General features: G+C 35.0%; 1 protein-coding gene across 1 annotated transcript in view; it reads left to right on the top strand.

Moving 5' to 3' along the window:
• LOC148949726 (uncharacterized) overlaps positions 1 to 14,113 on the top strand; it is a 44,885-nt gene that overhangs the window by 13,669 nt on the left and 17,103 nt on the right. The window contains exons 5-6 of the mRNA XM_089093076.1: positions 1,949 to 2,119; positions 4,210 to 4,380. Coding sequence (XP_088949202.1) covers positions 1,949 to 2,119; positions 4,210 to 4,380 — 342 coding nt within the window. The remainder of the gene's footprint in view (positions 1 to 1,948; positions 2,120 to 4,209; positions 4,381 to 14,113) is intronic.

Below are 14,113 nucleotides of genomic sequence, written 5' to 3'. Positions count from 1 at the left end.
TCAACTAAACTGTCTTCTGGACTGTTTTTTAAGTTTCTGCTGTGCTGTGAGATTGTTAGATGGGAAGAATATTTGGAATAATCGTTCTGATTTTTTAGATTTATCTAAAAGATGGGTTTGAAAAAGTTTTTCAAAGAAAAATTAAGAGCCATATTAAATTTATGATGAATGGAAATTAATATCTGAAAATTTGTTAAATTTATGTCGAGTGGAAATAATGATTGACAATAATACAAACTTGAAACTAACATAAACTATTATCAATGAATAAGTTGAGCCCGGAACAGCCAAAAATTGAAATGAATAATTACACAAAACATGAAGATAACAGATAATAATAACAAATAACAATGTCAATATCAATACAAAATAACATAACAATATGTTATAATAATAACAAACAGGAATTATCTGCCAGTAGCAAGGAATGTTAGTGTACCAACAAAGCAGAACCATTCTAAGGATGTTCTGCTCTAATTACTGCGCAATCAAGTGTTTTTAATATATTAATCCTTTTTGCTCTGTCAGTAAGTAATTCTCACAAAATAAATTTCCCTTCACTTCCAAAGTGGCACAAACTTTTTCAGCAATTTAGCGAAAGCCTCCACTTCGAACCTCCTTAGCTCATATTTTATTTTTTTTCCACTTTCTTTAATTTTTTCCACTTTCTTTAATTTTTTCTTCTTTTCATACGATCTATTACTCAAATATTTATTGTACAACTCCCTATTTCCTATTAAACATATAGCATTTTCACTGATTTTCTTAGTTGTGTTTCTAACTTTCTTCTCAAAGATACCATCGGCGAGTTTACAAACTATTTTCCTAAAATTATTCCATCCATCTTCTACATTACAAACAACAAAAGTACGAAGAACAATAGGGAAATTTTACGAAAGTACGAAGAACAATAGGGAAACAATAGGGAACAAGTGGAGATAATTTGAATGATTGTCTTCTACAATTCTCATACTGGAGTCTGCCAACGTCATAACCTCCTGGAAAGTTGTTAGACTTCCTAAGTTTCACGTTTAGGTTAATCCTAGACCCTATTAGATAGTTATCTTGGCTTTTAACATCAATAACAGAACTTTTATATTCCCTAGAATTGATTCTGTCAGTCTTTGGCTTAAAATACTAAAATCAGTAAGGGTAGCTGTCTTACCATCATGTCAATTCCATGTTAAATTATGGGCCATCTTATGAACAAATACTGTATTGGTTGTAACTAGATCGTAGTACTTACTAAATTGCAGCAGTCTTTAACCATTTTAGTTTTCTTTGCCTTCAAAAAATTCACGTATGCTAGGATACCTTTCTGTTCGCTAGGATAACCACCATTGCTGTTTTCTTTTACTATCACAAATTTGTTCATGCTAGGATACAATCTATCCCTATCTCTACCAACCTAGGTGGTAAAATCTCCTAATAAAGTTACAATATTTCTACCTAGGACCCTATCCATTTGTTCTTGCAGATGTGGGTAAAATTTATTTTGAGATACCACTGTCTCTATTAGTTCGATTTACAGGAATGTATAATGCTACGATATAATAATAGAATTCTATTATTATAAGCTTCCCTAATTAAACATGACTTAGCAGCATCCTTAATCAAGGGTTAGCCCAGGCCTAATCACCCCATCCTTCCTCAATGAGTAAATAAATTCTATATCCCCTAACTTTGTATTCCCTAACCTTGGGTTATGGGTTTCTGGAATTCCCATCAAGTCCACATTCTAGTGTCAAAAATTCGTCTGTCAAAATGTCGATACGACAGTTGTTGTTTGTTTGTTGTTTTTTGATTTTTTTTTTTTTTACTATTAAGTTTTCTTTTCTCACTTTGGAAGCACCATGTAATGATTATGTTTTGTTCTTCATAATTTGTAATACTAGAAGCGTTACTTTTCTAAGGGTTTTAATATTGATTTACTTTCAATTTCCTTTAGAAGTTGAAGAAATATTCCCAAATTTTAGTGAAGATACTATTGGATGGAATTATACTATTTTATCACCCAAACATGAAAATGGTCCTTCGGCGGTTTTTTCTGGCGTATCTGAACAGCTTAGTTGTAATTTCAAACCTTCTGAGCCTGAATCAAGTTTTTGTGATTATGAAAGTGAGTTTTCTGACATTTTTGTTCTTATTATTCAGTTCAGAACCCATCTGACTTGCCCCAAAAACAAACTAGAAAATAGTAAAAATGTCTGATATCCACTCTGAGTGTATATCATGAGGATACTGTATTGGGCATTTTTGTGGCAGAGAAGTGTATGATAAGGTGTATGATTTCCTTCACTCCATCTTAGGTTTATCTATATCTCAAAACAGTGATTCTCTCCTATTATTATAGTGGTAATTAAAATGTTAAGATCATCTTGATCATGTAAGTTCTCTCCTTAATTGCCACACTGAATCGTGGAGTGAAAAATGCCAAAAATTGCCATTTTTAACACTGAAAGCAGAAAAATACACTTGGACCGCCCATTTTACACGTATCAATTGAGTCAGGTGTTTCAATAATCATTAAGGCTGAACAACTCTTTTAATTAGGAAAAGTGACGTTTTTCAAATCAGAATAAAAAAAAAGAACTAATATATTTTTAATAGTCAACTAAAATACAACAAAATTATAGCGTCTTTGGTCTGTCTAAAAATATTCCCCTGTTGGTAAGTCAATTGATACATAATTTGAAGTGTTGAATCTCGAAGAATTTTAATAACTAACATAATAATGAGTAGCTTAGATTTTTAACTGTTCAGTTATATATTTATTAAAAGAGTTTTATTCATATGTGAATCGAACAAAAATTTACAAATACAACAGATCCTAACAAGCTTAATGTACTAGTAGTTATGAGAATCGTAAGGTATTAGTTATCTTACAAGCCATGTCCCAACCATTAGCAAATACCAGCTACCTTCATCAATTTGCTAGGTGATCATTAAAGCTCGGTATCCATTCCTGAGGCTACCTTGGGCTGCTATTTAAGACCCAAAATTGCCACTGGCTTATGTCAAAAGATTAATATTATATTTCAAATGCTATCTAACTTGAACAAACCGTGGAGTTCGGTTTACGTTTGTAGGGGGTTCAAAATATCAGCACTGGATGTATTATATGATTTAAATCTTTTGCTCAAAGTTTTATTCTCACAATTCTTCTAGTTTCTGAGCTATCAATCCCAAAATCTTTTAGAATTTTTGGACATTTTTTTGAAAAAAAAAAAATTCCAAATAAAAGATATATCATTTACAGTGGAGTGACACACAAACATTTGACATACGTGGAGTATCTTTTGATTTACATCAACATAATTAAAACATGTTATAAAAGTTCCAACACAATATCCCCAGCTTACCCAGGAATATTGTATTTACCCATTTTTGGCAATCTTATTTCACTTACTATCTTTTGATTTAGGTTTAAATATTTCTCAGTTTTTCCCGAAAGTTTCAACTTAATACTCTATTCAGTTCCTGAGATATTGCATCTATGCCATTCTAAGAACCTAAATCAACTTCGTTTGATTTAGCTCAATTATAGAAGAAGTTGTAGTTGTTTAAGCTTTGAAAGTTAATACCATAAACCATTGATGTGAGGACATTGCTGCATTCCTACGGAATACCTTTCGCTTTACCTCGGATATTACACGGGCGCCCTTTTTATGAACTGGATGAGGCTAAATTCTGTTGATTTAGTTCAATAGTAGTAGCAGTGCAAGCAGTTCTATCCCTGAAAGTTTCAATTTAATAGCATATGCTATTGCTGAAATATTGCTGATACGCCCTTTTGTCATTCTGTATGCATATACTGTTTCCTTATTCTTTTCATTATCTCTCAAAACTGACCCACATACCTATAACCTTTTTAAAGACCGAGGATAAAGCATGCTTCCCATTCGAAATAACAAAATCAATATGCAAACATTGAACAACGTGTTTAACATAGCTCTTGGGCTGAAGGTTCTGGTGGGGTATCTCACACTCTTAAAAAGGAAACTCGAAATTTCTTCCATACAAAGTAGTGGTGGAACAAAAAGTAGATACTAAAAATGCACAGAGCCTGAAACACACAGTTCTAATGTACTACTTATTATTTTCAATTCCCGTGACTAACGTATAAAAAAAAGAAATTCTGTGGAATTTGTTTAGTAGGCTTTACTATTGAATTTTTTTTATGTCAATTTTATTTATATTTTGTTTTAGAAGTTGAAGATGCTTTACCAAGTCACAATGAGGAGGTTTTGGGCGTTCCAAATCTTCTTTTGTTTCCTAAACATGAAGATGGTCATTTGGATAATTTTTCTGTTTTTTTGGGCCCATGTAAACTTCAACCTGACACCCAGGAATCAGGCACCATATCTTTTGACATTCAAGGTAGGCCTATATCTGATTTTTTTTTTTTTTTTTTTTTTTTTTTTTTTTTTTTTTTTTGCGGAATCAACTATAGCGGCTTATTAAAAAAAAAAATCTGGAACATACAAGTGGACGAAACTATGAATCTAGACTAATCTGAAGACGGAATTTTTCTCTTATCTCATCCCATTGTTCTAAATGCTAAACTGGTTTTTGATTCTAAAAGGAACGTTTCAAATCGTCACTTGAAACAGATTTGGTGAAGACTGTTTTCGAATAGCTAGAAAATAAAGCTTAAAACTATAGCATTCGTACTTTTTTAAAAATCAAGACTTGAATTCGTTTATTATCATCAGATCTCACGATGATAGAGTATGATTTGAAAAAAAAACAAAAAAACAATAGGTCTCTACTTCCTACCAGAAGTTTGTACCGTATTTTATAGTACAATTTTAATATATTTTCTTATATAGTATATTTGATAGAATACTGTTATTTTACTAAAAGCCCTAGGCTCAAACAAAAACACAGAATTAATTTTGTATTTTTGAGTTAAGAGTCAAAAAATTTTTTGTTTTCAATTTCTTTTTCCAATTTTTGCGGAAATGGAGATTTATTGAACTTAGATCTTCATGAAGAAAGTCATTCATGAAATTCTGGAGAGCTCAAATGCTGAATAGAAACTTAGACAAGCCTTATGTAAAATTGATGAATATGCTCATTAACGAAATGAAACAGATGACACGTATTTGCCTGAAAATGTATTATTTGTCTATATTTTTACCATCAGGGAATTTATTTATGTTATTTCTAATCTTCTAAGCCGTTTTTGTATATATCTCGACTCCAATGTTTCGAACCTTATTGAGGAGTTTACAATTTGCTTCGCTAGAAGGATAAATCGTATTCTTATTATAGAAAATTCTCTGAGTGCAGTGATGACATTAGGAAACCACTCCAAGTAAACAATCATGTTAAATGGGTGACGAATTGATCCCGAAAATCATCGTCCCAAATCTCTTTTTTATCTGTGTTTAGTAATTTTTTTGGAAAAAAGCTGTACTTCCTTGTCTTCCTGATTTTCATTATTTAAACCGTATTTTTTTCAGAATTTTAGTGTTGTTTTAGGACAAAGTATTCAGCTGAGTGTGCATACCCAACTTTCTTGAATTATTTTCCTTCGCCTCAACTCTGCTCTGATACCTACCGCTCTTTTTTTCTTAATGTACGAAAAACATTCAACTTATTAGCGCGAAAGATTTGTCGTCTAAAACTTTAAAAAAGTAGTATAAGAGGTAGTTTATTTCATATTTATCTGGTAAAGTCATCTCGGCTGATGTGCTTTTTTTGTGACTCTTCCGAAATAGAGTTTGGTGCCCTTCAAGGATCTGTCGTTGGTTTGATCCTATTTTTAATTTATATTAATTACCTTATTTATGCGGCTGAAAATTCAACTCTTGAGGTTTGCTCTCATCTATGTTAACCAGCATCTTGCTGCAAGAAGAGCTCTTTTCTACAGATGCACTTGTGGCTTTTGCTGATAACAGTGCTCTTATTACAGCCAGTAGAACTAAGCTTCGTGTTTGTTTAAAGGTGACAGCCCTCTTTGAAAGCGTTTTTTAGTGTTTTTTTTCTGTAAATTTCCTTGCTTTAAACGTTGGAAAGTCATGCTTTCTCATTTTCTTTAGAATCTTATAGCTAGCCCTGACTAGAATGAAGTGCATCCATAAGGAAGAAATAGGGATAGTTGTGGCTGTTTCCTAGGCATCTTGCGGGATGCAAATCTTTATCATTTAAGTAAACAAAACATACTTTCAGACCCAATACTTTGAATTCTTTTCTGCAGCTTATGTCAGTCTGATATTCCGAATATTCCTGTTGTGTGGATGTCAACTTTTACCTCGTCACTAAATAACCTTTCAGAACTCTGTGATAAAGGAAGGATTATTATGCAGGGAAATAACCGCTCTTCATTAAAACCCTTTCTTGATTTTAAATCTTCTGTCTTGTGCTTCTTTCACTTTCCTACTGTTGCCTGGCTACATTTTGGCTGCCCTGTGTCATAATCAGATCATTCCGCTGTTTTATTTTGGATCATTCCGCTTATCATCTCTGCACTTCCAACAACTGATAGATTAGTGATATTCAATCACTGCAGACTGACTTTAACCCTCTAATAGATTGTGATATAACCAGGAGTATGGTCCTAGAGTCTATGCGACTTTACGATTCCTTCGATACCTTTAAAAGAATTTCTAGTTAAAGGTTTTTGTATGGATTCTGCTGATTAGGTTTGTATGTTTGTTCGGGCATAAGCTATTTAAGGCAATAAAACTTAAAACCAATTTTATGACGAATATTTTCTTTTCCAATTCTTACAGCATTGAAAATAAAAATACAATTGCAGTGAGATAAATTCTTGAACTGATGGATCTTTCAACAATTAATATCATTATACATCAAATATTCAATTTGATGTTGTTTATACTTTTCAAGACGCATATAGTTTTCAGTAAAGCGCCAATGACGCATTAGGTTTTTGACTTTTACAGTGAGAGAAGGAGGTCATACCCAAACTCTTGTTTGTGGAGATTTTTGTTCGTTTCAAGCATGATTTGCATATTCAATGTAAGTTTCACTCGTTTTAAGATTTATTTATTAATTTACATTATTATTTATTGTATATTTGTTTGCATTGATTGTTTATTTAATTTCTGTTCGTTTTAAGTTTCATTTATACTTCAATAGGAAAATATTCCTTTTCGTTTTAAGCTTGATATTCATATTCAATCTAAGCATTACTCGCTTAATATATATTTATTCATTTATATTATTATTAGATGTATGTTTTTGCTATGACTGCTCATTCAATTTCTGATCGTTTTGGATTTCATTTATTGTTTATTAGTACTATCTTGTAATTTCTAATTTAAAATTTATATGGTATTTGTATCTGCTTATCTTAACTTTAAAGCGGCCTTTACTTTTCTTTTAAAAACTTATTTTTTGGAAAGTTTTTATAATTAATTTTTGTTCGTTTTTGATTGCAAAAAGTTTCATGTTTTAAAAATTCCTTATTTCAAAATCAAACTTACAAAAATATCTAATATTCATCAAAGTATCAAAACTGGTATCAAAGTAACAATATCAAAGTGAAAAAATGGGTTTGTGTCAACCCCGAACTTTTTATTTTCTAATGTTTGAACTATTTTTGACAAAATTGCTATCTCAAAATTTTTATCGGATGGGTTTGCGGAAAAAGGGCGTGGGAGGGGAAGGGGACTAGATTAAGCTTCGGTCTCTTTTGACTTTTGAAAAGTGAACTAGGACTTTCTATTTTCAATCAAATGAGCCCTTTCTGAAGTTTATACGAGTATCCCTTCTATAAGAAACATATATATCCCCAGAGTATAACTTACAACGCCTGTCCCTTGTCCCTGAGGGGGTTGTGTAGACCCTGGAGTTTTAATATCTGATGGTTGAACTATTTTTAACAAAATGGTCACCTGACACTTATCAGATGGGTTTGTCCATCCGATACACCTAAAGGCGTGGAGGGCGGGAGGGGCTAGTTGCCCTCTGATCTTTTATCACTCTGAGAAAAGGAACTAAAACTTTTAATTTCCATTCAAATGAACCCTCTCTGAAGTTTATACGAGCATACCTTCCATAAGAACCATATATGCCCCAGAGCAATACTTACAACACCTGCCCCGGCCCTGGGGGGGGGGGGGTGTGTCAACACAGGAGTTTTTCTTATCTTACCTTTGAACTTTTTTTTTACGAAATGACCATTCGTAAAGGAGTCTTTGTTATATGATCTTTGAACTATTTTTAACAAAATGGCTACCTCAAATTGAGGGGGGGGCAGTTGCCGTCTGATCACTTTTGACTCTTAAAAAGGGAACTAGAACTTTCGATTTCCAATCGAATGAGCCCCCTCTGAAGTTTATATGACTCCTTCTATATGAATTGCCCCTGGGAAAAAATAAATGGTGTGGGGGGAGGAGGAGGGGGGGGGGCTAGTTGCCCTCCCATCTCTTTTTAATCTTAAAAAGTGAACAAGAACTTACAATTTCCAATCAAATGAGCCCTCTCCGAAGTTTATACGAGCATCCCTTCCATAAGAACTATATATGCCCCTAGAGCATTACTCATAACGCCTGCTTTCGGGCCCTAGCGGGTTCCGTCGACACAGGAATTTTTCTTATCTGACCTATGAACTATTTTTAATGAAATGGGAATTATAAAAATTTTATCTGATGGGCTTGGGGAAAAAAGGGTGTGGGGGGGGGGGGGGGTTGGCTAGTTGCCCTCGGATATCTTTTGACTCTTAAAAATTGAACTAGAACTTTCAATTTCCAATCAAATGAGCCCCCTCTGAAGTTTATACGAGCATCCCTTTCATAAGAACCATACACGCCCTTAGGGCATAACTTAGAACGCTTTCCCCTGGGCCCTGGGGGGTTCTATTGACACCGGATTTTTCTTATCCGACCTTTGAACAATTTTTAACAAGATGTATATCTCAAAATTCTCATCAGATGGGTTTTGAAAAGGAAGGCGTGGGGGGGGGGGGGCTAGCTGCCCTCGGATCTCTTTTGACTTAAAAAGTGAGCTCGAACTTTCAATATATAATCAAATGAGCCCTCTCTGAAGTTTATAGGAGCATCCCTATCATACGAACAATATATGCCCGAGTGCATAACTTACAATGCCTGCCCCCTGGCCCTGGGGGGTTGTGACGACACCTGAGTTTTTGTTATCTGACTTTTGAGAAATTTTTATCTTAATGGCTATCTCAAAATTTTTATTGGATTATTTGGGGAAAAAGGGGCGTGGGGGCGGCGGCTAGTTGCCCTCCGATCTCTTTTGACTCTAAAAAACTGAACTAGAACTTTCAATTTCCAATCAAATGAGCCATCTCTGAATTTTTAACGAGCATCCCTTCAATAAGAACCATATATTCCCCCAAAGTCTAACTCACAACACCTGCCCTCGGGCCCTGGGGGACGTGTCGAACCCTAAATTTTCGTTATATGGTCTTTGAATTATTAAAAAAAAAATATCTCATAGTTCTTGTCGGATGGGTTTGAGGGAAAAAGGGCTTGGAGGGGGGGGGGGGCAAGGTGGCCTCCAATCTCTTTTGACTCTTTAAAACTGAACTAGAACTTTCAATTTCCAATATAATGATCTCTCTTTGAAGTTAATACGAGCATGCCTTCCAGAAGACTCTTGTTTGCCCCGAGGGCATAACTTACAACGCCTGCCCCGGGCCCTTGGGGGTTGTGTCAACACCGGAATTTTTGTTATATGATCTTTGAACTATTTTTAGCAAAATAACTATCTTAAAATTTTATTGGATGCATTTGGGAAAAAAGGTTTTGGGGAGAGCTGGTTACCCCCCAATATCTTTTGACGCTTAATAAGGGAACTATAACTTTCAATGTCCAATCAAATGAACCCTCTCTGAAGTTTACACGAGCATTCCTTCCATAAGAACCATATATGCCCCCAGGGCATAGCTTATAACCCTTGCCCCTGAAGACTGTGGTGGGAGTGTCCTGCTCAAACACATAATTTCCAGAAATTTCAACTACGTTGAACAAAATGGCTATATTAAAGTTTTTATTGGAGGTGTTTGGGGAAATGGTGGGCGTGGAAGGGGTATCAGTTGTCTTTGAATCACTTTCGACTATTAAAAAGGGATCTAGACATTTAAATTTCCAATCGAATGAGCCTTTCCTGAAGTTTCTACGGCAACGTTGTCTATACAAAACCTTATATGACCCCAAGGCATAACTTACAACCTTTGCCCTGAGGACTGTGGGAGAGTTCTCATCCAAAAAGACCTAATTTCTAGAATTTAAAACTACGTTTAATAAAATGGCTATCTCAAAATTATGATTGGATGTGTTTGGGGAAAAGGTTGGCGTGAGAGGCGGGTTAGTTGCCCTCCAATCACTTTCGACTATTAAATAAGGCACTAGCCCTTTGAATTTTCAATAGAATGAGCCTTTTTTGAAGTTTCGACAACAACGCCTTCTATGAAAACCTTATATGCCCCCAGGGCATAACTTAAAACTCTTGCCCTGAGGGTTGTGGGGGAGTATCCTCCTCAAAAATATATTTTCCATCTTGAAATCAACTACGCTGAACAAAATGGCTATCTCAAAATTTTGATTGGATGTGTATGGAGGAATTATGGGCGTGGGGGAGGGGGGGCTATTTGCCCTCCAATCACTTTTGACTATTAAAAAGGGCACTAGTCCTTTGCATTTCCAATCGATTGAGTCTCTTTTTAAGTTTCTACGACAATGCCTTCTATAAAAACCTTAGTTTCCCCCAGGGCATAACTTAAAACCCTTGCCCTGAGGGTTTTGGGGGAGTGTCCTCCTCAAAAACATATTTTCTATCGGAAAATCGACTACGCTGAACAAAATGGCTATCTCCAAATTTTGATTGGATGTGTTTGGGGGAAGGATGGTCGTGAGGGGGCTAGTTGCCATCTAATCACTTTCGACTATTAAAATACTACAGGCAACGCTATAGCGTTGCCTTTGAAAACGAAAAGATATCAAATATTATTTTCCATCAGTGAAAAAGACTAGGTCAATACAAATGGACAGACATTAATTTGAAAGACCTTTCCCTCGAAACAAGTTTTTCTGAAAAAAAGTAGAGCTACATTAAACCGACAATGAGTAAAAATAAAGTAAAATAATCTTTCAAGCGTAAAACTACCACAAATAATCATCAATAAATAATTGACCCACAACGAAAAGAGTTTACAATAAATAACCGAGTCAAACTCAAAACGAGTAAAAATCAACATGAGTAAAACTGGCAACCCCATGCCGGCTCAAAACCAGAACATAACCTGCACTTTTACTTTAAAAAAGCAAATAACAATGGTTTGTCAGTTTAATATACTTTAAAGTATATTAAAGCATATTAAATTTAATAATACTTTAATATGCATATACTTTAATATGGTTTGTCAGTTTTTTATTCTTTAAAGTCTAGATAATTTTTATTTAATAAAGTCAAAACACAAGACATATTTGGTGTTCAATAAAGTGCAAATTATGTTCTGGTTTTGAGAAGACATGGGGGTTGGTCAGTTGCTGAATTGCTGTATAATGACAATTGCTCAAAATGAACAAACTGAACCATCAAATTTATACAAGATCAAGAGGACGACCTGAGTAATTGAAATTCATGGGTAAAAATGAACAACCAAGACCATCAAATGTGGCAAGACCAATTTGAGCAGCTAAGGTGAACGGTATTGAAAAAAATGTTTGAAGTAATAATAAACGAAAATGCAGAACAATGAAATATGCGGTTAAAAGATAAGCGGCAGGGAAAATTACAAGGGGTCAAAAACGAAAGTGAAACACAAGAAAATATGCGGTTACAAGACATGCCACAACGAAGAGCAGAACAAATCAAAAATAAAAATGAAGAAAAAAGAAATAAATATACAGTAAACTATGCAAGTGTAAATCAAAATTTATTAAGACCCTATAGGTTTGTATGCATTCACTGTTGAGTCCTATTTTTCCAAGGAAAGAGTAGCCAACAAAGGTGATTCATTTGGAGGTTTTTGCTTGCTTGGTCAATTTTTTTTTGCTATCTCCACAATATCCAAATGAATTGGTTTGGCCTTTTGAAGGAAGTCCCATGTTCTCTAAAGAGTTCCACAAACAAATCTGAAACTTTAACTCGTGTGTTGCTTTAGCTTCATTTAGGGTAAGCGATGATCGAATCATCAGTAGTCGTAATGTTTTCAGCTTCAAAGTAGCTGGACAGATTTATTACCAAACCAATTAAGAGGCACATCCATCATAAAGCCATGAAGGTAATTTTGAAAAATATTGCTCCTTCGTATTGCCAAATGTACTTTGTGACCCGATAAAGCTGTTAAAAACGTCTTGCACATCCTTTAAATTATCGGATCTCTTTTAACGTAATGGATCTCTTAGAAGAAATATTGCTACGACAGGTGGAAGATGATGTAAATCAACCTTTTGATTCACTGGGACAACAGCTTTGATTTAAAGATGAATGACAATGAGAATCTTAGGCATGAATGACAATGAGAATCTTTACTTAGGCAGCGCAATCGCGCTGCCTAAGTAAAGAACGATGTTGACATAATGTATTAATACATCAAATAAAAGAACAATAAATAAAAAAATATTATTTTTTTTTGGTTTTAGACCATGGCACTTCATATCGAAGGAATTGTCGTAGAAACTTCGAAAAGGGCTCATTCGATTGGAAATTGGAGTGGCTAGTGCCCTATTTGATAATCGAAAATGATTGGAAGGCAATTAACACCCTTTCCACCCCACCATATCCGCAAACACATCCAATCAAATTTTGAGATAGCAATTTTGTTCAGCGTAGTTGATTTCCAGATAGAAATTATGTTTTTGAGGAGGACACTCCCCCACAGCCCTCAGGGCAAGGGTTGTAAATTATGCCCTGGGGGCATATAAGATTTTTATAGAAAGCGTTGTCGTAGAAACTTCAAAAAAGGCTCATTTAATCGGAAATTCAAAGGGCTATTGCCCTTTTTAATAGTCGAAAGGGATTGGAGGGCAACTAACCCCCCTCTCCTGCCCAGCTTTTCACCAAACATGTCCAATCAAAATTTTGAGATAGCCATTTTATTCAACGTAGATGAAAGTTCTTAAAATTAGGGCAACCCCCCCCCCCCCCCACAGCCTTCAGGGCACGGGTTATAAGTTATGCCCTAGGGGCATATAAGGTTTTAATAGAAAGCGTTGTCGTAGAAACTTCAAAGGGGGCTCATTCGATTGGAAATTGAAATGGCTAGTGCCCTTTTTAATAGTCAAAAGTAATTGGAAGGCAAAAACAGCCCTTCCACGCCCACCATTTATCCAAACACATCAGTAGAGATGCCTCAGGAGGTCCCATTGCCCACCCCTGCTGCCACCTACAACTTTGTTACATAGTTTAATGGGGACAGTGTCAATGACCTCTTTTTCCAAGGTCGATTTATTGTTATTGTTTTGCCCAAGTGCCCGCTAGGGGAGAATGTTATGATCTAGGAAAGAGTATTTGTTGTTTTTGGCCCAGTGCCTGGGAAGAATGTTATGATCCAGGAAAGAGTATTTGTTGTTGTATGCTCGAGGCAAATGTTATGATCCAGGAAACAGTTTGTTGTTTTTGGCCAAGTGCCTGGGAAGAATGTTATGATCCAGAAATAGTATTTGTTGTTGTTGCTCGAGGCAAATGTTATGATCCAGAAATAGGAAACGTTGTCTGACAGGTGACGTCAAGTTAATTAATGTCTTTGGAGTTCGACCAGAATTGTTTCCAGGGCAAAGTTTAGATCACACGTGACAGCTGATGTCATGATTGATTGATTTGACAAGAAAGGGGAATTAATTTGTTGTTTCTAAGGGGAATTATTGATTCACGAAAGGGGAATAAATTAGTTGTTTCCAAAGAGAATTGTTTCCGAGCGAATGTCTATATTAATGTCTTTGGAGTTCTACCAAGAGAATTGTTTCCGAGCGGATGTTTTGACCTTAGCGATGAATTGTTTTAGCGCGGGAATCGGGTTTCTTAGTAATTTGAAATGTGTCATCGCAGAGATACCAAAAACAAAAGGAACACGCTGAAATTACGTTTAGGGATTATTTGGGCGAAACCCTATTAGTCATTATAGGGAATTATTTCGGCGAAACAGTTAGAGACATTTTAAAAGATGATTTTA

Source organism: Artemia sp. Qi Xiang Cuo, chromosome 8 (genome assembly GCF_049724085.1).
Source record: "Artemia sp. Qi Xiang Cuo chromosome 8, ASM4972408v1, whole genome shotgun sequence".
Taxonomy (NCBI): Eukaryota; Metazoa; Arthropoda; class Branchiopoda; order Anostraca; family Artemiidae; genus Artemia; species Artemia sp. Qi Xiang Cuo.
The sequence above is the reverse complement of the archived record's forward strand: the minus strand, read 5'-3'. Positions and strand labels throughout refer to the sequence as shown.